Here is a 24,080-nt window from a genome sequence, read left to right as displayed (position 1 = left end):
ATCATGTTCATTTGATTTGATTGGTAATTTAACCACTGACACTGTCTCATCAGACACTGACACTGTGGGACTATATGAACTTTTTAATGTCTTTGTCTTCTATGTTTTCTCAATTTGTACTTAATTTTAAGACTAATGTGAAATTTTTTCCCTTTAAGATTACTTTTCAATTGCGTCATATTTTGAAAGCACGGTGTGATCCTGTCCCTGCTGCTAATGGAGCAATACGTTTCCATTGTGATCCCACCTTCTGGGCAAAGAATGTAGTGAATTTAGGTGAGAAATAATTAGTTTCATGAATATAACTTGGAACACCAAAATAGGAGCAGAAAACATCTAAAGCAAATTTTTAGATTAAGTTTTTAACTTTAAATAGTAAACTACTTGGAAAATAGGTTATTCATTAGAAACTCATTTTAGCTGTGATTTTGTATTGCTGCATCATTATATCTTAAGAATGTTGAGAGTCTACTCTGTATAGCCTTTATTAATTTACACCATTTCTAACTCTCGCCCTCCCCCCCAAATCTTTTAACATTGATATTGACTATTTCATATAGAAATCTTAGCAAATGGTTCCTCATTCTCTGGAAGAATTTCTTAGGTGCTTAGTAGTTTGATTATGCCAAATTGTGCACTAGAGGACGACCTCCAAGATGCTGATATATCCAACGATCATGTCCTTAGGAATGTTTGAAAGATAAGAGTAGCTCTTTTCATATGGAAGAGAAGTGGACTTTGCTTTTGTTACTCCACGGTGTGGACCTAAAGACTGTAGGTGAAGGTTATAGAGAGATAGACAAATAGCTCAATTAAAAAAACACCACAAAAAACTTCCCAACAATTAGAGCTGTATACAGATTGAGTAAACTCACTTTCAAAATAATCAAGTCCTAAACATTGGGAGTTGTAAAAGCAGTGGTTGGATGGCCTCGTGTTAAAAAAAAAAAAAAAGTTAAAATTTGGCTATAGCGTTAGATACAGCATCAGCAAACAGTTTTTGTGTGGCATGGTAACTAGGAATGATTTTTAACATTCTGATTTGGAATAATCAAAAATTATTTATTCAGCCTGGATATATATTAGGTTTTTGATCATCATCTTTAAACCTAGCTCTCAACCTGCTGTACTATTGGCAGCTTTGAGGTGCTGATAGTTGTCAGAAGAAGGAGGAAAGATAGTGGTTAATCTGCAAAGTAGTTGATTACATGCAAATTCTTCTCATTTTTTAAATCCTTCAGGTAATCTAGTAATAGAAAGTAAACCAGCTCCTGGTTATACTCCTAATGTTGTAGTTGGACAAGTTCCTCCAGGGACAAACCACATTAGTAAAACCCCTGGACAGATAAATTTAGCACAGCTTCGACTCCAGCACATGCAACAACAAGTGTATGCACAGAAACATCAGCAGTTGCAACAGATGAGGATGCAGCAACCACCAGCACCTGTACCAACTACAACAGCAACAACACAACAACATACTAGACAAGCAGCCCCTCAGATGTTACAACAACAGGTGAGTATTGTATCACTACATTATTGATACAAATTATGAAGAGCTCAAGACTACACTTCATCCTATATAGGTGAGTTACACATTTCAAAGTTACTAACAAAATCAGACTCAAATGTCAGAGTTCAGGGCCAGCCCCGTGGCTCACTCAGGAGAGTGCGGCGCTGGTAGCGCCAGGGCTGCAGGTTCGGATCCTATATAGGGATGGCCAGTGCACTCACTGGCTGAGCGTGGTGCGGACAACACCGTGCCGAGGGTTGTGATCCCCTTACTGGTCAGGAAAAAAAAAAAAAAGAGTTCAAATGTTTGTTCTGGTTTGGGCAGGAATGTCATGGTGCTGTGAAGAAAGGCAATAAATAAATATCTTATCATGGGAAACAAAATTAACTCAACAATACTCTAGAAGTACATAAATTCCTATCTTTGCACACCAGATCTTTTCTGTTTTCCACATATGGTTGTGGGCCAAAGAACCAGATTGTTTCTGCCTAAGATCTGATGTGTTCTGTAGACATTTGTTCAAATCATTCCCATCCCTGTGTCTCTCCTGCTCTGTCCCCCCCATCCCAGTCAAGTTAATGTTGATGTGCTTTAAATACACACACGCGCGCGCGAGAAATTTGGCAATGATATACACAAACTCCTGGTAATTACCAATCCTCTGGGGATTGGGGCTAGAGATGAGAAGAATGACTTACACTTTTTACTTTGTACCCTTTATCCTGACTAAATTATTTTTACCATAACATTTTATAATTGAAAGATAAATTTATTTTTAAAAATATTATTACATAAATTGCAATTTCTACTTTTTATAGCCTCCAAGATTGATCAGTGTGCAAACAATGCAAAGAAGCAACATGAACTGTGGAGCTTTTCAAGCCCATCAAATGAGACTGGCTCAGAATGCTGCCAGAATACCAGGGATACCCCGGCACAGCGGCCCTCAATATTCCATGATGCAGCCACACCTCCAAAGACAAGTATGCCTAGAGTTACATTTGTAAGAATCATACGATTTTAAAACTAAAAGACACCGTTTTACTTAGTCAGTTGGGGGGATATTATTATCATCATTGATATGTCCGAGAATTTGATTAATGCTGTATATCTTCTTGTTCCAGAAAAACACACACGCACATGAAATTTTGTATTCAATTTTAAGAGCTTCTTTGATCCCTTTAAACCCAGCATATACTATGGGGTTAAGAACCTCTGATATAGTCCAACCCATTTAATTTACAGAAGGGCAAAATAAATGTAAGGAGCTTTTGGTTTACCCACAGTCACAAGAGATGATGATAAAATCAAGATTAGGTTCCTGAAATTGTTTTTTTTTGATGGCTGGCTGGTATGGGGATCTGAACCCTTGACCTTGGTGTTACAAGGCAACCCTGTAACCATCTGAACTAACCAGCCAGCCCCTTTCTCTGTTCTTCTAATGCAACTTTTTGATCCTAATATATGAAAAGGACCCTGAAAGTAATAGAGCTAGCTCTCTCTCTCTCTATATATATATATTTTATATATATATATATTTATATGTGTGTATATGTCTTTTTTCTTTTGCTGTTCTTTATTCAACTATTGTTCCTTTTAGGATGTAGACATGCTTAATCTTAAAAATAAGTATATTTAGAGACATGTTTCATAATCTTTGCCTGAATAGTAGATTGCATTTGCATAGGAGGTTATGGTTATATAGTGAGGCTACTTTTACATAGGATTTCTATTTATTTATTAATTTATTTATTTGTTGGCCGGCTGGCATGGGGAACCGAACCCTTGACCTTGGTGTTAGGCCATGCTCTAACCAACTGAGCTAACTGGCCAGCCAGGATTGCTATTTATGAGATAATAGAGTTCAATATTTAATCCTGAAGGTTTTGTTTCTGAAAACATACTTTAATGGTCATCAGAATTGCTAGTCAGCTTGGGGTGAGCAAGGGGGACCTTGCTCAGAATAGATTCTGAGCCATAACCACTTAATCAGAATTTTCAGGAGGGGAATAGTCAATAACATGTAAATTTTTACTTAGTCTGTCAGGTCATTCTGCATACTAAAGTTGGAGAAACAACTGTGGTCCTAGAGCAGTGGTCCTTCAGCTTTTTGGCCCAAAGTACCTCTGGAAAGAGTTTTGAAAAATGTACACTCCCTCAAATTGAAGTTTTTTATTTAAAATTTTCATTATAAGTTTGTTTAAATAGTTGCAAAAGACAGTTTTTAGTGTATTGTAAATATTGACAGTATAATGTAAAGCATTTACATCATTCTTTGAAATGAATCCACTGGAATCCCAAATACCATATCAAGTTCTTTTGAATATCTAAATTTTATACTCTTTTCTCCTTGGACTTGAATTTCCCTTCTAATTACTCTACAGAAGTTTAAATAAATATATTTATACTTGATAGCCTATTATAACTTTCTGAAGGAAAAGTGCTTATTTTAATAAAAGAAATTTTGTTAAATTTCCAGTGACAGTAAGGCTATTATTAAGCATTAAAACTTTTCTGTGGAATGAATTATTACATTGTTCCTACATAATTGTTGAAACAAAATATATATCTTTACATGGTTTAAGAATATTAGAAAACATAAAATTCTTTTGTATGTACATTTTGTTGAGATAGACAGAGCCTATTTATCCCCTCCTTTTCAGTTATGTATGTTTGTATGCTGTTATTTATTGTTAGAGTGAGTTAGAGTTCAGTGTTGATTTTTATTAGTTTTTTCAGTTTTGTTTTTATGTGATGCTCAGGAAACTTGTTCACAAAAATATGTGTTAGGGAATTAAAAGAATTTTATTATAGCAGTATTCCTCAATTCTTTGAACTTTTTCTGGATTATGAGCTGAGATTCACAATGGTCCATCAAAACTACTTAAAAACTCTTTTATCAGTGACAGCATCATAAGGGTTTAATTTTGTTGAACATCAAATATTAGAACTCATTTGAATATTTTTTGCCTACATTTTGGAGCCAGTTATGTCTCAAATCCCAACACAACTATTTCCAATTGTATCTTTGACTATCTCTACAGTTCCCTGCCCCCATCCTTGGGCATTGTGCCTAGAACAAGATTAGCAATGGGTCAGAGGTATGCTGTTCTTTCATCAAGTGGGAGAAGAGCAGTTACAGGAGAAGTGGTGGAAAAGGAAACCCTGCAGAGCATGATGCATTCTTAGGCAAATTGGGTTTTTTGAGAAAGGAGTACATATGAAGGTTGAGAATATGGACGTTAATTTCCTTAAAGCTGTTCATATACCCGTGTACTCCTTAGTTCATGCAGAGCCTTCAAGTATTGCTAGCGGCCAGGTACACCATTTCAAAGAATGCATAAGCCACAGAATCACTCTAACTAACCATCTCAGAGCATTTTCCTTAGGCTTTAGGGCACCCCTACAGAAATCACTTGATCTTAGCATTTTTCGTTTTTAAGTATTTCAAATGATTTATTTATATGTGTGCAGTAATTTATTTCTCAAAAATTTTCATCTGTATTATTTTAAATGATCCTCATAACAGCCCTTACAATGAAACAGTTTAAGTATCATTATCCACCTTTCTGAGTTACCAATATTATGTGATTTTCCTAAGTACACACCATATTACAGTTGGAAATTTATGTCATATTTCCTTTTTGTCAGTTCATTATTCTTTCTGTCACATCAGGCTGCATTATACAATTATTTTTATTCGAAAAAAGACTAAAGGGTCAAAGAGTAATATAGACGGAACAGTGGCTTTCCTTGCCTGCTGTTTGAAAACGTGGATGCTTCCAGATTATCGATTATATAGACTTCTGTTCTGAAATAAGGTCATATCACCAGGCTGACAGGTTGAAAAATTACTGGCAAGTCTGTTTTTCCCTAGATACTACACAAAAATGAATAGAAAAATGAAAAGGCTAAGTTTGAAATATTCTTCTCCTATGTAAGTTTGAGAAAGGTCCACTTCTTTGTTTCTCGGCCACATATATCAAACACTTATGTATCCTTCCTAAACTGAAAATTATTGTAGAAATATAGTTCATGTTCAGATATCCTGGCAGATAAATAATGTCTTCTTTCTTAACAGCACTCAAACCCAGGGCATGCTGGACCCTTTCCTGTAGTATCAGTACACAACACCACAATCAACCCAACGAGCCCTACTACAGCAACTATGGCAAATGCAAACCGTGGTCCCACCAGCCCATCTGTTACAGCAATAGAGCTAATCCCCTCAGTTACCAATCCAGAAAACCTTCCATCACTGCCAGATATTCCACCCATACAGGTTTGTATTTAAGTTAAATGAGGCATTTAAAACCTTATGTTAATTAGGATGAGTATATATTTCTGGTTTTGTTGTTTTGTTTTGTTTTAATTCACAATCAACATTTTTTGAAATTTCTAAAGAGTAAAGTATGGATCACTAAAACTTATTCTTCCAGTCCAACCAAAACTTTGTACCCGTTGATCAGTATCTCTTTTTTCCCCAGCCCTCCTCTGCCTAGCCTTTGGTTACCACCTTTCTACTCTCTGTTTCTGTGAGATCTGTTTTTTTTAGATTCCACGTATAAGTGAGATCATATAGTATTAGTCTTTCTGTGTCTGGCTTATTTCATTTACCATAATGTCTTCCAGTTCCATCCATGTTGTTGCAAATGACAGAATTTCTTTTTAAAGGATGTAGAGTATTCCATCATGTGTATATATACAACATTTTCGTTTTTCATTTATCTGTTGATGGACACTTAGGTTGTTTTCATATTCTAGCTGAAGTGAACATCAGAGTGCAGATATTTGTTTGACATACCAATTTAAATTCCTTGGATATAAGTTTTAATGATCTGTTGCACTGCATGGTGACCACAGTTGGTGGTAGTGTATTATATATTTCAAAGTTACTAAAATGGATTTCTAGCACTCTTATCACCAAAAAATGATGGGTTGGTGGGGTAATGGATATGTTAATTAGTTTCATTTAATCTTTCTATGTGTACATAGATCAAAACATCACATTGTACCCCATAAATATGCACAATTATTATTTGTCAGTTAAAAAAAGTAAAATATAAATATCTAAATTTTGAAAAGTTCTTGTGCTAAAACTAGCATTCCTTAATATTTTAAAGTTCTAGGAAATTGAATGTTGCATGAGTAGTAAATTATGAGACTTACTAAACAGAGGTACAATAATGGATTAATTTCAGCATTGTTAATAGGCTAGTTCCTCCCTTTCTACCACCTCTCAACAGACAAACTTTGTGTCAGATGGTGCACTCCCATTGTGACTTAAGAGCCAGAGAGAAGACCCATGACCAAAATGTGGTCAGATCTTTGTTATTCTTCTGTTAGATCCAAAAGGAATACTCAACCTCTCATGCAAACAGGTTTGGCTGAGAAAGGGTGGGTTTGGAAGGTCTAGATATCACACACTTTGGGGCATATACTGAGAGGGAAAATAATGGTGAGGAGGAAGGGATGGAACATGAAGGGCCTCTGAGGTCTCTCTTCACTTTAAACTGTGACATTTTCCTGCAGAAAAGTATCTTTCAGTGCCTTTTGAAATTTCACTAATTTATTTTTAAAAGTACTTTCTTTTAAAATGTAAATAGAACCTGCAAGGGTTATATTGAATCATCTCATGCATTGTATGAGTTACTTGGAGTCATGGGTCACCATGGGAGCAAGGAGCAGTCAAACTGCTGAGACTGTAATACCCTTGACTCTTTCTATGACTGCAGTGTAATATTTTTATGTATTTAAAGGGTTTATGTAAGAGTTTTAAAGGATGTTTTTACAACTTCAAAATTGTTTGAAAATCAGTTCCTCTTTGAATTTCTTAATCCGATTGCCTGCTTCATATTAGGAGAGATCTTTTTTGGCAAAGGGAATGGTAGTTTTGTACCAGATTATATAGAGAGAATGAAAAATTTTAGAATATAAATTAAAAAGTATAATTTCTAAATTAAAAGTTTATAATTTACATAATGGTTTTACAGGCAGTATTTCAGTTTAATGCTTGAAATCACTTGATATGTTATGTAATATCTCTGTTTTATAGATGAGAGTAAGAGAGGTTAGAGACTTTACCAGAGTCACACAATAAATTGAAAAGTTAGAATTTAAAGCCCAGACTCCTAAGCAAGTCCAGTTGTCTTTCCACTATTCATAGCAACATCAGTGAGGTAGTTTGGGATTATAGGCCTGGAAAGTGTGATATTGAGAGCCTTTGTGCAACCAGAGGTATGCACAGTATTACAGCATTGAGGATAAGATGAAGACTTGGTTCTAGTGCTTAAGAAACTTACAAAGGGAGAAGGATGGTTGCTAACTTAAGCTCATTTGCTAGGGCTACTCTAATTTGGTTCAGTTCTTTCTTACAGAGCCCAGATAGAGGAAGTGTAGATGCTCCATATTTTTGAAAAGCTAATTATCATAAAGGAAGTGAGCCCGTATTAGACTTCTCCTGTCATCCTGCCCAGAAAAACTTTGAGATCAAGACAAGGAACTTCAGCATGTGTCCCCTCCCATTTTTAATTTTTTAAAGTGGTGTGGGAGGAGCAGAATCCATGCCTTCTCCTACAAACTTTCTGTTGCATTTAATTGCAGATCTGTTGTCCTACCTTATTTTTATTTACTAATTTGTTAAAGTATCATCTACTTGTTTTTATTGAGATACAATTCTTATACTATGAAATGCACTCCAAAAATGTACAATTCATAGGTTTTTAGTACATTCACAAGATTGTGTAACCATCAGAATATTTTCGTCACTGCAAAAGAAACTGGACCCATAGCAGTCATTCTCTATTTCCTTCTCTCCCAGCCCCTGGAAACCATTAATCTACTTTCTGTCTCTGTGGATTTGCCTTTTCTGGACATTTCATATGAATGGAATTATATGATGTTTGGCTTCTTTCACTTAGCATAACGTTTTCCAAGCCTATCCATGTTGTAACATGTATCAGTATTTAATTCCTTTTTCAATGGCTGAATAATATTCCATTGTATGGGTGGGTATACCACATTTTTTTCATTCTTCAGTTGATGAAATTTGAGTTTCCGCTTTTGGGCTGTTATGAATAATGTTGCTGTGAGCTTTTGTGTTTAAATTTTTATGTGAACATAGGTTATCAGTTCTCTGAGGTAAATATCTTGGAGTGGAACTGCAGGGTCATATCGTCTGTTTAACTTTTGGCCAAACTGTGTTCCACAGTGGTTGCACTATTTTACATTCCCACCAACCGTGTATGAGGGTTTTAGTTTTTCCACATTTTTGCTGACACTTGTGGCTGTCACTTACTTTTAAAAGCAATTAGAGGTGGTTACCACAAAAGCACAAACACAATAAGAAACAACCATATATGAACCAAAACTAGAAAGAGGAGAAGGCTATTATCTCTTGAAGTCACCAACATTTTTATTAGTATGGTTGGTTATCTTATGTTCATGTATTATTTTTATTTCTTCTGTGAATTGTCTTTGTCTTCTGTGAAATATCTTTGCTCATTTTTCTATTGGATTGTCTTCTTCCATTTAAATTATATAAATTATTTATAACACTTATGCAGTTATTCATAGACTCTCGAAAAACATTGGTTTAAATGAATAAATGTATTAATGTTTCTCCAGTTAGACTTTTAACTTTATTTATGATGACTTTTTGTCTGTGTCTAGTGAAATCTGGAGGTGAATACTTCAGGTAGCATTTCCTTGTGGGAGGATATAATGGCATCATTCTTCCTGTTTTCCTCTTCCTGACCTGTCCACTCTTCTTGCCTTAGAATTGTCTGTCTCACCAGAGATACAAATTGCAGGTGGAAAGTATAAAAGGAGTGGGAGCAGAGGTAGGAAACATGGGATTTTCATGTCTGCTTTGAATCATTTCCCCTTCTTTGTTTTTAGGTTGGATGCAGCCCCACTTCCATCTGTGGCCCACATTAGAAGCCCCCCTCTTCACAAGCCCTTCAGTTGAGTTGCAGCTAGGGCTTCTCTTGTAGTTATAGCTTATAAGTAAATTGTTGGCCAATAGCTGTCTCCAGAGGGTAACAAATACTATTGTCCTTTAATTGTCCCTCCAGCTAACCCATAACCTACTGTCACCTTCAGCCCTTCATGTCTCTTGCATAGCATTTTTAAAGGGCTTTGGGAAAATTGTCCTATTTACTTTTTAGGAGGATCCTTCTTTGCCTGTGATATGTTGTGAGCTGCTCCATTCTGATCATTTTTCTATCGATCCAATTCCACCTTTGTTTATATCTGTAGTTTCCTCCAAAGTTTCTACTTTAATGCTATCCTTTTTGTTCTATAGCTGTGAAAAAACAGTGCACTTTTAGGAAAAAAGGAGAGCAAGAAGTAAACACATGTGCTCAGTTTTCTGTCTTTAAGCAGAAGGAGATTTGCATAAGAATCTGGCTGTTAGTGGGGGAGAAAATTGAAAGTGGTCAAGTGTGGGTATAAGGTAGAAGATTAACAACTATTTAAGAAGGAACAACTTGACCAGCTCTTATATGGAATAGTGAAAAATTTAATATAAGGTAATTTTCATACTTAAATAGTATCTTTTAAATCTATCTTACATAAATATTTTCTCAATTAATCATCAGAGTTCTGCAGTGTAGGTGGGATGATTTAAAGATAGGAAATTGACGTTCAGGTTGAGAATCAGCCTAAAATGACAGTGCCAGGTCTTCTAGCTTTATCTAACTGCCCCTAAATATGGAAAGGGCTCAGATCTCTTGCTGACTATCCCTTTTTTGTGTGTCTAATAATGGGCATCATATGTCAGGCTAAGGGCTCTCTGTGTCTGTAAGAAGTCAGAGCTTTAAAGCTGGGTACTGACATGATTACAGTTCTTTTCAGGTGAATCATTCTGTCAGGATTCTGGATATTGAAATAGAGGCAAGGAGACTGGACACAAGGTTACTGATAAATAGGGTCGTACGGCAATTTTGAGAAAGAGCAAAAGTGTCAGTGTGTCAAAGTTATTTTCATAATTGAACACATAGTATTTAGTGGATCATTAGGTTTTGTCTTGAGCAATTGGATATTTGTTGAATAATATTAATTATATATTTTTATTTACATAAACTTTATACTACTTGGGTTCTCAGGGGAGCCTAAAGAAGCAACAGTTAAGCTGAATTAGATACTATATTGTTTATTAGTAAACTGTGAGTATAAATAATAACACTAATGAAATTAATAATTTCTCCTCTGCTTTAATCAAAGCAAATTTATATTTATCTTTTTTCTCTTCAGTTGGAAGATGCTGGCTCAAGTAGTTTAGATAATCTACTAAGTAGATACATCTCAGGCAGTCACTTACCCCCACAGCCTACAAGCACCATGAATCCTTCCCCAGGACCCTCTGCCCTATCTCCGGGATCATCAGGTAAAACAAACAGGAATATTGTCTCATTTCTTTAACACCTTTAAAAAAAGTGTCTCTCAGTATCTGTATTAGTCAGGGTTCTCCATTGAAACAGAATCAGTAGGAGGTAGAGTAAGAGACTGAGTGAGATTTATTTTAAGGAATTGGCTTATGTGATAATGGGTACTGTCAAGTCTGTAATCTGCAGGTCAGGTCGGCAGGCTGGAAACCCAGGGAAGAATCTTGAGTCTATAGGCAAAAAATTTCTTCTTCCTCAGGGAGGTGTGGGGTACTTTTGTCTTCTCTCTTGAGGACTTCAGCTGATTGGATGAGGCCCACGTATATTATGGAGGGTAATTGCTTTTCTCAAAGTCTACTGATTTAAATGTTAATTGCATCTAAAAAATATCTTCACAGCAACATTTAGACTGATGTTTGCCTAAAGAACTGGTTACCATATCCTCACCGAGTTGATACATAAAACTAACTATCACAGTAACAGATACTTTTCCCCTGATTTTTGTTCAATTTTTATTGGCAGTCTTTAACTAACTGAAATAATATTAATATATGTTTATAGTCTACACTGTTCAGAACTCTAAAGTACCCAATCCACACTGTATTCACATTCTTTGCTGCATTTGTAGATGTATATGTTTTCTATGTCAGATATTTTACATACAGATGGTCAGTTGAAGAGTTTCAACCCAACTTTAAAACACTTTGTAAAATAAAGAAAATCGAAAAATTGTTAAAAAACAAGAGTTGAGGAAGGGCAAGTGAATTTTTTAATTGTAATTTTAAAATAAAAACTTAAATTTACTGGAAACTATTTAAATATCCATGAGGTATAGCTCTCTTTCATAATCTCAGTTATTTTATTGACCCTATTACCAGGTGATTCATTTGGGACTCTCATGAATACATAATTGAATCAACTCCAAACAGGTTAACAGTCCAGGAGTGGTTACAGAATATATTTTTCTGATGCGAATTAAATGTTCTTTCTTCCTACTGAAACAGACCACCTAATTATTTCTAGATGAAGAACATGAGATTTTAAATGTGGATTTTGCATGAGATTTTTTGCAAGAGATACAGTATTAACATATAATTTTTGAGGTTTAATAATTACTCCATGACTTCTAAAAAGAATAATTAACGGGAATCTAAGTAGAGTATTTTATCAGATGACTTGGGGAGGGATGGCAGATAGCTTTTTCTTAATCTGGTAGTTTTTGTTGGTTGAATAGTATTACTCTGAGGAGGAGTCTGAGTCATGTCTGGGCTCAGCTGAGAGAAGCTGGTTGATGTCCACAAGAGGTTATGCATGCCATCCCTGACTTTGCTACTATGTCTGATATCCAAAAATGTCTAGGTTGGGTTATAATGATCTTGAGTTCTGTAACTAGTAGATAAAATTTCAAATATTCTTATGTGCATCGATATTCATTTTGACTTAATTATTTTTTAGGTTTATCTAATTCTCACACACCTGTGAGACCCCCTAGTACCTCTAGTACTGGCAGTCGAGGCAGGTGAGTATTTTATTATTAATAACTATTTTTTTTTTTATAAAGAAAAATTTTAAGTATATATAATAAAAGTAGGATATTACAGTGAACTCCCATATATTTATCACTCAGCTTCAACATCAACCAAGTTATAGCCAATTTTGTTTCTTCTATACCCATTCTCTCTTGGTCTGGATTATTTTGAAACAAATCTCAGACATGTCATTTCACTGTGATTATTTCAGTATGTATCATTTAATGATAAGAATTTTAAAAACTTTTAGCCACTGAACCATTATCACACCTAAAAAAAAATTAACAGCTAATTCTTTAATGTCAGTAGAGGTCCAATTAGTGTTCAGAGTTCCCAGTTTTTGCCATAGATGCTTTTTTAGAAACATGATTTCTTTGAATAAGATTCAAATAAGCTCTGTATATGTTGTCATCACTGATGTTTACATCAACATCAATTTATTTGTTGTAGAAATATAGTTATTTCTCCTATAGAGTTTCCCCTGTTTCTCTGTTATTTAAATATACTACCTCCTGTTTTTTGTCTCTGTTGGTATGTGGATTCAGGTTTGATTTGGGGGAAGGGAGGGCAAGATACTTCATGGTGGTAGTATATACTTCCATCAGGGGCACATAATATCTGTTTTTGTTTTGTTTTTTTTGATAGCAACCATTAATGATCACTGTTGGCTCTATTTTTTTTTTTTTTTACTGGTTGAAAAGTGATATTTTAATTGTTGTACCATTTCTTTATTAAAGAGAAGCTTTCTGTCATCAACTATTGGGTTATAGGAAGGGCAGGAAAAATTGACTATTTCTCTTTATTTACCAGCTTTCATGGTAATGAGTTGATTCCCAGCACCCTCCAACAGTGACCAATTAGTTTTATTATAATTAACTTCATGAACTCATACATTTAGACATATTTTATATGTCTTAGTCCATTATATATTATTTTTATTGGTGGCTTAAATTATTCCATCTTTGCCCTGTCAGAGCTTTTTCAAACTTGCTCCGTAGTTCTTTTGCAATAATCCCATTAGTCTTTGAAAACTTCCTTGTTTCCTATGAAACAATGTTCCAGGTGCATCTTGCACATTTCTTTGCTCAGACCTGGAATCAGCCATTTTTCCAAGAAATCTGAGTCGTGTTAATGGGAAAATAGTGTTTAGAGAGCATCTTCTGAGTACCAGGGCAATTCATTGCTACTGAATTGTTCATTGCTGTTGAAATATTCATTATTTTTTAGGCCTTTTCAGTGGACAGAGCTTAAGAAATAGGAGTGTGTGTGTGCACGTGTGTGTTTTAAGATAAAATACAATAAGTATTAGCTGTTTTTTACTCTTCTCTAGTTTGAATTACTTAGTACAATGCAAGAAAGATTTTATTTTAGATGTTATATGAATGTTTTTTATTTGTATATTTGAGGGCACTTCAAAAAGTTTGTAGAAAAATGGAATTAAAAGTATGAATCTTTCTATGAACTTTTTGAAGTACTCTCAGATGTGTGTGTGCATTCTGAAGACCAGTCTTATTAAATACTTGGTTGGCTTTTTAATCATACTTTAAATAATCAGTGCTTTTAGAAGAAAAGTACAAACTGAGTGGAAAAAGATGTTCATTCTCAATGCAATACAGTCTTACCAGTTATTCACTTCTCTTAACAGTGATTTCGCTTTGTGCTCTCGATAAAACTGATTAGTCATGTACCTGTCCTCTTGCCTATTATTACATTGATTCAAATAATGAAGTTCCAGGTTGTTTGCTACTTGTTTCCCTCTTCTCCCAATCCCCAGCTCCCAAAAGCCTTTAAATTCCTTTGAAGAGGCTTCACCAACTGCTATTATTGATGTCATTTTCTTTAGATGTTTAGGGAGATAGAGAAGAATTGAAACTTTTTATACAGATAAAGAATCGTTGACATTCTGTACTACTGGCTTGAGAAAATAATTGTTTACTTGACTCATTAGATGATTTATTATAAGTGCCTCAAACCATAAAATGTGTTTTTAAGGTCTTCTGAAACTTTGATATCCATTCTTAAAGAGTTGGAAGCTAGGCTTATACCACACTCCTCTTAACTGTAGTATGAGATGTGTTTATCTTATATAAGGTTTATTGTCTATTGCTTCCACTTCAGTGAACATTGCTTTTCATATAATTTATTTATATCATACAATCAAACATATGTGACCTTTATTTGTTGTTTTCTTATTAGCTGTGGGTCATCAGGAAGAACTGCTGAGAAGACAAGTATTAGTTTCAAATCTGATCAAGTAAAGGTCAAGCAAGAACCTGGGACTGAAGATGAAATTTGTAGCTTTTCAGGAGCTGTGAAACAAGAAAAGACAGAGGATGGCAGGAGGAGTGCCTGCATGGTAAACTCCCACCAGGGTCTGACAGGGATTTAAGGAGGTCACTTCCCTGATTCTTCTGAGAATATTAGGCTGAACTGAATAGTGGTTGTAGGGACATTTATTTATCTTTCAATTTTCATGCTTGGCATAAGCTAAGTATCTCTTTTTCTAACTCAACTTTTTTGTCCAAGAGTCAGCTGAAAAGACTTAATTGTATTAAGTACTCATTTGAGATTATCTTTGAATTTGTATTTAGTCAATATTTTTGCTATAATGCTAAATCAGGTTCTGTTTTGTTCTGAATTTTGTTCTGAATAATCATCTCAGTAGTCACATTGAGTCTTAGGCCACAGAATATCCTTGGCATTGTCCTGGACCTGTGAGCTCAGGGTTAAGATTGCTGACATGAAAGAAATTTATTGATCAGAGAGTATCGTGATGGGAAATTTGCCTTTTGGTTTATGCATTATTAACCATTCTAGAGTTCTTTGAATGGAACATTCTATAAAATTTATAATCTAAGATGTGGTATTACAACACCGAGATCAAGGGTTTGGGTCCCCATACCAGCCAGCCACCCTGAAAACAAAAAAATCAGTCAATCAATCAATAAAATGTTCTAGTTGATAATTAGTGGGGAGGCCCAGTTTAATAAAAAATTTAAAATAAAGGAAGGCTCAAGTCCTTCTTTGTTTAGAAATTTCAATTTTTGTTATTTCTTCCTGTCCAGCCTTCTATCTCAGTTTCTTCATGGTTGGCACATAGGAATTTCATCTCAGAGTATTAGTGTATTCATCACAGTATATATAGATTTAGAGTGCAACAGATTTATTAGCGTTGGGTTTGTAGCAGTGTCATCTCTTCATCCAGAACTTGTTTTGGAAAGTACCTCCATAAAAATGGGTGCGAAAGGGTGGTGAAAGATTTATTTACATTGTCATAATCTTCCTACATTACTACAATGATAGGTAGGTAGAAGAATATTACAGAATGCTTCTCAAATGCTGTGCAGAAGATCCTCGTGTGAAAAATGCTGTGCCATAATCAGCTCTCTGTAGGAAAAGCACAACTCTATACTCACTTCCCAGTCAGTGTGCTTAACAGTTTAATTAATTTCCTTATTCGAGTGAACCAATATTAGAGGGGCAGACCCTCTAACATCGTATATTAGCATGCCTAAATAACTTGGGGCTTTTTTTTTATTTCTTTATGTCAGTAATGTGATTTACAAAATAATTTTGTTATGTCAGTATATCTATATTCATAGACATAATTTTTAAATATGCACACTCTGCATACAAAAGGATTAAATGATTTTTCAAGAATTTGTCATCATTTTGTTTTAGTTGAGCAGTCCTGAGAGTAGCTTGACACCACCTCTTTCAACCAACCTGCATCTAGAGAGTGAGTTGGATGCATTAGCAAGCCTGGAAAACCATGTGAAAAGTGAACCTACAGATATGAATGAAAGCTGCAAACAGTCAGGGCTCAGTAGCCTTGTTAATGGAAAGTCCCCAATTCGAAGCCTCGTGCACAGGTCAGCAAGGATTGGAGGAGATGGCAGTAGCAAAGATGATGACCCAAATGAAGACTGGTGTGCTGTCTGCCAAAATGGAGGCGATCTCTTATGCTGTGAAAAATGTCCAAAGGTTTTTCATCTAACTTGTCATGTTCCAACACTTCTTAGCTTTCCAAGGTACAGTGAAATTGATTTTTGCTCTTGTTTATTTTCATAAGCTAAAAAAAATAGCAGAAAGTTGTTCAGGGCAAATGGCCTTCTTAACCAATGCATAGTATTTCTATAAAACAGGGAGCCTATTATTCCTTTAATATTATCTTTCAGAGGAACTAACAACAGAATGATAAAATGTCTGAGATCTAAGTGGTACATTAAAGAAGCATTGGCACTTTGTTCTTTAAATTAAGACTTTTCATATTTTTCTTTCCTTTGAGTAATAACATCTACTGGAATGTCAGGATTTTGCCACTGAATGCTTTCATTCAAAGCCAGGTGCTTTGGAAGGAATTGTAAACTATGGACATAAATAGATGAGTTAATACACAGTCCCTAGATTTGGGAATTATTTATTTATCTATTTGTATATATCTCTATCAATTTATATATAGAGAGAATATGAATATGAATAAATCATTTTGAAATTTCTAGTTTGATAGAAATCCTGATAAAAACAAAGTATAGACTTAGCAGAGTTAAAAGATAAGGGGTATTTGTACATGTGCTTGGACTTGAAGGTATGTATGTGTGTATTCTAGCTTTTGACTGGCCATGCAAAAGAATTGATTTATTTTTGGTATGTTAATATATGCCAGAACAGTACAGGATACCTCAGGAACTCTGTTCTCTTTTTCTTACTCATGAATTTTGGGTTCATGTGATGGTAATACTGGGCCTCAAGAGAATTGGTCTTAGACTTTATGCTGTAAGTACTAATCATCAACTTTGTGTTATGAGAGACTCCTTTTTAATGCAGAGATGCCATTTTTATAATGCTTTTCAGAAAGTGATCAACTGATAGATGACTAGGAAAAATTTGGGGGGGGTTTATCACACAACTTCACCTTATGAGATTTGACAACTACAGAAACTCTACGAAAATGGGAAACTAAAGAAAACAAGCTAGAGATGTGAATCTAGGGAACTAGCTTCTGTAGAGCAGGCTTTGTTGTAATTATGTGAACTATTTGCCTGTTTCCTTGTTTAGTGGGGACTGGATATGCACATTTTGCAGAGATATTGGAAAGCCAGAAGTTGAATATGATTGTGATAATTTGCAACATAGTAAGAAGGGCAAAACTGCACAGGGGTTAAGCCCAGTGGACCAAAGGGTGAGTGTTAAATAAGTTATTACGGATTCTGTAGTTGTCTGCCTGTACCTTCTTTTTTCTGTGTAAAATATGCATAACCTAATTTTTATTTTTTAATCTCATCATCTGATGGTATATTGATGACTTATGAAATCATTACCTCTAGCCCTCAACTCTGAACTCTTGTACCTAACTTCCTCAAACTTAACATGTCCCAACTGAAATCTTTATTTCTAATCCTCCCTCTCAAAAAACAAAAGCAGCGGCCGAAGCCGTGGCGCACTCGGGAGAGTGCGGCGCTGGGAGCGCGGCAACGCTCCCGCCGCGGGTTCGGATCCTATATAGGAATGGCCGGTGCACTCACTGGCTGAGTGCCCGGTCACGAAAAAGACAAAAAAAACAAAAACAAACAAAAAAAAAACAACAAAAAAAAACAAAAGCAAAACCCAAGCAAACAACATAAAAAACTGCACTCCTTTCTCAATATTCCTCATCGTTAAATGGCACCACCACTCACCTCTGTTGCTCAGGCCAAACCTATTAGAAATGAAAGCATCAAAAGTGATTATAATACCGTTTTCTTACTTTTAGACAGTCGTCATAATTTCTTATCTGGACTTGTAGTATCTCTTAATTGGTCTCCCTGCTTCTTCTTTTGCCCCCTTATGTTTCTATACCAAAGAGTGTTCTTTTTTAAAAAGTAAACAACTCTATCACTTCCTTGCTTAAAATCCTCTAATAGCTAGGGCCGGCCCGTGGCTCACTTGGGAGAGTGCGGTGCTGATAACACCAAGGCCACGGGTTCGGATCCCTATATAGGGATGGCCGGTTAGCTCAGTGGGTGAGCATGGTGCTGACAACACCAAGTCAAGGGTTAAGATCCCCTTACCGGTGATCTTTGTAAAAAAAAAAAAAAAAAAAAAAAAGTAAATAAATAAAATCCTCTAATAGCTTCCCATTATATTAAAAATGAAATCCAAAATCCTCTCCCCACTTTACTCAGATTTCTACTAATATGATCTGTGGTCTTATTTCCAAAGACAAAATATCTGTCACATAGTTCTGTGGTCTTTGGAGTTAAGTTTGACTCTAATCTCCTGTATATACGGTCAGCCCTCCATATCCATGGGTTTCACATCTGAAGATTGAACCAACCACAGGTTGTAATATTCAGGGGAAAAAATGGATTGTTGCGTCTGTAATGAACACGGGCAGATTTCTTTCCTTCTCATTATTCCCTAAACAATAACAATATAACAACTATTTATATAGCAGTTATGCTATATTAAGTATTATAATTAATCTAGAGATGATTTAAAGTGTATGGAGGATGTGTGTAGGTTATATGCAAGTACTACTCCATTTTATATAAGGGACTTTAGCATCTGCTGATTTTGGTGTTCAATCCCCCACTGATACCAAGAGACAACTGTACTTGGAAAATCCCTCTTCCACTATTTATGAAGTGAAGGTATGTGTTTAGGGTGTACAAACTTACATTTAGAAGTTTTAAATAAATAGAGAACTATAATTGTAAAATGCATTTCAGTTTATTCCTGATTATGTAAAAAAAAAATCTGAAATTAGATTGAGAAGACATAGACAGTTTTTATTTATTTTGAACCTGAGTTGAGTCATTTGAAGAAAAGGGATAATAACATTTGTCTTGCCTGCCTCAAGGAATTACAATGTGGAGCAAGTGATAATTTATTTACTTATTGATTACCAGGTAATCTATAAATTTTTGCACAAAGTACTGTATGTTGATTTTATGACTTTTCTGTTTGTATAAATGATCAAGAGTTAATAATAGATAAATTACCTTAATTATCATATTAGAATAAAGGCATTCTTATTGAAAGTAGAATAGAAAATTAGTCTCAAAACTAAATAGGAAGCATGGTGGTTTTCTTTGACATATTTAGTTGGAGACCTATGTTCAGTTTGTTTTAATAATAAGTGTGTGGTGGTATAGTTCTCATTCTCAAGAACATGTTTGTTGTTAGGGGAAAAAATATTTCATGTGTTTTCCTTTCCTTTTTTGCACCAGAAATGTGAACGTCTTCTGCTTTACCTCTATTGTCATGAATTAAGTATTGAATTCCAGGAGCCTGTTCCTGCTTCGGTGAGTTGCCTACCTTAGTACTTCTCTGGTGAAGAAGTTTTGTGTAATACTTAAGAGTATAGGCTGTGGACTTAGACTGCTTGTATTAAAACTCAAGCTTCCTGAATACCCTCCTCAACCTCTCCAAGACTCAAGTTTTCTTTTCTGGTACTATTTCTTACCTCATTGGGTTATTCCGAGGATTATATAAAATAACCTATATGAAGTTTCTAGCATAGTACCTAATAACATAGTAAGCAGTTATTATTTAACCAAAAATTTTATTAGGGCTAAATGGATGTGAGATTCATTTGTTAAAGTTATAATTTGCTTGTACAGTTTGTTGCTCTCATGAGAACTCAATGAATTTAATTTTTTTAATCCTCTTTTACTTTTAAGATGGACATAGGGAAACAATCATAATGGAGAGAATATTGAGCTAGGAGTCTCTTGGTTTTGCTGTTAAGCATCTTTATAACTGGGGAGATTACATACCTTTCTGCCTTTACTTTCTTAACTTCCCAGTGGGAATGTTAGACGAAATTATTATTATTATTATTATTATTATTTTTAAAAGATGACCGGTAAGGGGATCTTAACCCTTGACTTGGTGTTGTCAGCACCACGCTCACCCAGTGAGCAACCGGCCATCCCTATATGGGATCCGAACCCGTGGCCTTGGTGTTATCAGCACCACACTCTCTCGAGTGAGCCACGGGCCAGCCCAGACTACATTATTTCTAAGATTCCAATTCTATGATTTTAGGCTCTATACCTTGGGGAGAAAACAGTCTCTATGTAAATATTTGAATAAAAGCGAACAATTGAATCTTTCACACTGGCTCTGCCCTCATAAGCCCTCTTATGTGAAAAGACAATATTGAGAAAGACACTGGGGAAATTCTGCAAGTCAGTGCTTTTTGTTTATCTTATGGGATTCTTTTCTAAAGAATAAAGGCTCAAATTCTATGCTACAGGGAAGACTAGAGGTGCTCAATGCTTAATAACTGGGTTAAGAATGCTACATACATTGTATTTGCTAGCCATCAGTTGTTGAATAAGATATTATTGCATGCCAGGCCTGTTACAGAATATTAAATAGTAGTTGACTCATTTACTGGGTAAGCTAAGAAATGAATTTTAAAGCATAAAAGGTCTAGAGAGAAGGAAGATATTTTGTACAAGTTATAATCATCTCATTCTAGAAAGTGTGTCTTATCTTCAAGTTCAGGGATTTCAAAGTAGAAAATGACTTTCAAGTATTTTCTTTTCATGAACTTAAAAAAATAGCTTCTTCATGTTCACTTATATCCCAAGGGTAGAAATTTTTGGTCAAGTTTGGGGCCAGAACTCTCTAGCATGATCACTAAATGGTTAATAATTATTCTTATGTTGTAACAGTCTTTCTTCCACTGCTGCTAAGTCAAGACTCTTCTGTGATATAAATGATGTAATCATAACATAATACATTTTGTAATTTTTTTTTCCCTTTTTAATGAAAATTAAAATTTTCTGATGAGCCAAATGTGACCTTAAGGCTGTTATTTGGCTATCCATGCTGACTGCTTTCTTTCCAAATCTACTTATTAAAGATAGGATTTTGGGGACTTCCACTAACTATGGAGACTGGTACATATTCTGCATGAGATTTAGTTTTATGATAGGATTGGTGTAGAAGATTTAAAGTACATTCACCATACCTAAGATTGACAAGTAGCTGGCTCAGTCAACATGTTGTTCCCTAAAATTAATATGCTATGCATTTTCAAAAGCAGTTTGGCATTTTTGGAAATTCTTATCTACCCTTATTAATTTGTTTATTTTAGATACCAAACTACTATAAAATTATAAAGAAACCAATGGATTTATCCACTGTGAAAAAGAAACTTCAGAAAAAACATTCCCAACACTATCAAATCCCGGATGACTTTGTGGCTGACGTCCGTTTAATCTTCAAGAACTGTGAAAGGTTTAATGAAGTATGTTAGCTTCCAACCTATAGAGTCTTGGTTTGTTAGTTTTTGTTTGTTTGCTTGTTTTGTTTTTTGGATTTTGTTTTTCCTGTTTAAGGAGTTTTCTAACTTAAGGAATTTTTTTCTGGTTCAGTCCTGTCAAAAGTAAAATTTCATGGTATTCACAAGTACAAAGAAGAAAGTATACTGTGAATAATTTGGAGTATATAACTTAACTATAGTAAATCAAAAATATTATTGAATACCCCTTCCTGAATGAGTTAAGGGTTGGGATAAGTATGGAAAGTAGTTTGTTATTAAATATATTTTGTGATACATAATCATAAACTGCCCAAATTTTGGATACATTTAGGAAATGTGTCTGTACCTGTGTCCTTGGATTTTATTATTGACTACATAAATGTAGAACCTTAAAATCATGAACTAATCTCTGGTGGCTCATCTTGAATAATAGCTCAGAGTATATAATGTTTAGTGTTCTGATTTTAACAATGTGACTGACTTTCATTAACTTTGGTTATGCATATTTTTGAGGATAAGGATGAGCTGTCCATACCTTGAGAAGAAATGTGATCTATACCTCTTTCAAGGAAATTATTTTTGTTATATTTGGGATAAAGTCAACTCTATTATTGTTATAGAAGTTTTTCAATAGAGAAGAAGAAAATGGAATTGGATGAGAATTTACAAAATCCTTAAAAAGATTAATACTAAAATCTCTTCTTTATTGTTGAAATTTGGGTGCCATATGACTATTACTAAAATAAACCACATTGAATCCAAATTGAATCGATGGCTACCTCTGTAAGCATTCAGATGACATTTTAAAAAAAAATCCTCATAAGGTGAAAAGTCTAGTCACCTTTGTAGCAATGTATCATAGAGTAAATTAATAAAATCTCACTAATTTGAAATTAAGTTTAGAAAGTACAGTACCAAATTTTTGTCTTGTTTTTTAATGCAGTTAGACTACTTTCAAATAAATATGCTTTCATAAACTATAGTTGAAAAGAAGACCCATTACCTACTTTAGTAATAGTTAAATAATCTATGATTAGCATTTTGCCGTACGTATATAATTCTGATTAAGTGGTTTGTTGAGAATTTGACAGTTTTTTAAAGCAACGTTTCTGATATCATTTGTTTCACAGATATTTTTCTCTTGATTAGATTGATGTATTCAGACCAATTCCTATTCAGATTGACCTTGCTAATTCAGAATGAGACAATTTCTGAGGTTTCAGAGTAGCTTTAGTAACAGACCTTTGTAAAGAAGGTGGTTCTATGTTCTGTAGAATTTTAGAAAGCACTTAATCTGGTTATAGCAATTTGTTCTCCCTAGTATGGCTGACTTTGGTCACCAATCCTATACAGTCTCTTAACTTTAGAAAGGATTATAATTTCCCTTTTTTTTTTGACTCTGGTATCCTTTTTAGATGATGAAAGTTGTTCAAGTTTATGCAGACACACAAGAGATTAATTTGAAGGTAAGCTTTTCAGACCATGCAAACTTGGTGAAGGAATATGCATTACCAATCAGTGAATGTTCCTATCTTTTGCTTGCAGGCTGACTCAGAAGTAGCTCAGGCAGGGAAAGCAGTTGCATTGTACTTTGAAGATAAACTCACAGAGATCTACTCAGACAGGACCTTCGCACCTTTGCCAGAGTTTGAGCAGGAAGAGGATGATGGTGAGGTAACTGAGGACTCTGATGAAGACTTTATACAGCCTCGCAGAAAACGCCTAAAATCAGATGAGAGACCAGTACATATAAAGTAAAATGACGTGGACTTAAATTAATTGTTTTAAAAAAGAAGTGATGAAAATAAAAAAACAGAAAACTTTTATTTAAGTGTTGCTGGAATATCCTGCCTACAGTGGGCACCTCCTTAAAGAAGCTGATAGCTTTTACACAGTATTAGATTGAAATAATGAACAGAAAACACATTCTTGTCAAGAAAGGGGGAGAGAGCTCTGTTTGCAAAACAAAAGGCAAAAGTGAAATTATTTGAGGATTTTTGTTACTAAGGGTGTTCTTCGATTGTTAGAAATGGCAGGTGTTGATTGATCATGTGGTATTGATGGGTGCAGGATTCTGAGTGTACAAGTAAATACTTGAGGCTCGTGTTGCTATGAATTGTTTCTTTGTGCTAGAGCTTACAGATATTAACAGAATTTTTAGGCCTCCCCCTCTGCACACATACATACTGGTTGTTTTCCACTCAAAAATGCAGGTAGCTCAGATTCCACTTTGATGTCAATGAAAATGTGCATTGAATCATGCCATCGTATTTTTTCTTATTTTGATGCTGTTGGGCCTTAGTTTTTAAATTGGTTTAAAGAACTCAACAGCAGTTATATTTTCTACTTATACTTGGGTCTAGGAAACATGATCATTGATTATCATTTAGTCA

General features: G+C 34.8%; 1 protein-coding gene across 4 annotated transcripts in view; it reads left to right on the top strand.

Moving 5' to 3' along the window:
* Positions 1-23,795, top strand: part of TRIM33 (tripartite motif containing 33) — a 105,553-nt gene extending 81,758 nt beyond the window's left edge. The window contains exons 8-21 of one of the 4 annotated variants that reach the window (XM_063104392.1): positions 159-276; positions 1,242-1,516; positions 2,332-2,496; positions 5,595-5,795; positions 9,292-9,354; positions 10,769-10,901; positions 12,355-12,418; positions 14,625-14,784; positions 16,110-16,459; positions 17,487-17,610; positions 19,640-19,714; positions 21,520-21,672; positions 23,103-23,153; positions 23,233-23,795. In XM_063104392.1, the coding sequence (XP_062960462.1) occupies positions 159-276; positions 1,242-1,516; positions 2,332-2,496; positions 5,595-5,795; positions 9,292-9,354; positions 10,769-10,901; positions 12,355-12,418; positions 14,625-14,784; positions 16,110-16,459; positions 17,487-17,610; positions 19,640-19,714; positions 21,520-21,672; positions 23,103-23,153; positions 23,233-23,445 (2,145 nt within the window). In that variant the 3' untranslated portion in view covers positions 23,446-23,795. The remainder of the gene's footprint in view (positions 1-158; positions 277-1,241; positions 1,517-2,331; positions 2,497-5,594; positions 5,796-9,291; positions 9,355-10,768; positions 10,902-12,354; positions 12,419-14,624; positions 14,785-16,109; positions 16,460-17,486; positions 17,611-19,639; positions 19,715-21,519; positions 21,673-23,102; positions 23,154-23,232) is intronic. The other 3 variants (XM_063104394.1, XM_063104393.1, XM_063104395.1) reach the window with 3 other exon arrangements.
* Positions 23,796-24,080: the final 285 nt, after the last annotated feature.

The sequence above is a fragment of the Cynocephalus volans genome, chromosome 8, assembly GCF_027409185.1.
Source record: "Cynocephalus volans isolate mCynVol1 chromosome 8, mCynVol1.pri, whole genome shotgun sequence".
NCBI lineage: Eukaryota > Metazoa > Chordata > Mammalia > Dermoptera > Cynocephalidae > Cynocephalus > Cynocephalus volans.
Note: the sequence above shows the minus strand (reverse complement) of the source record. Positions and strands in the feature narration are given on the sequence as shown.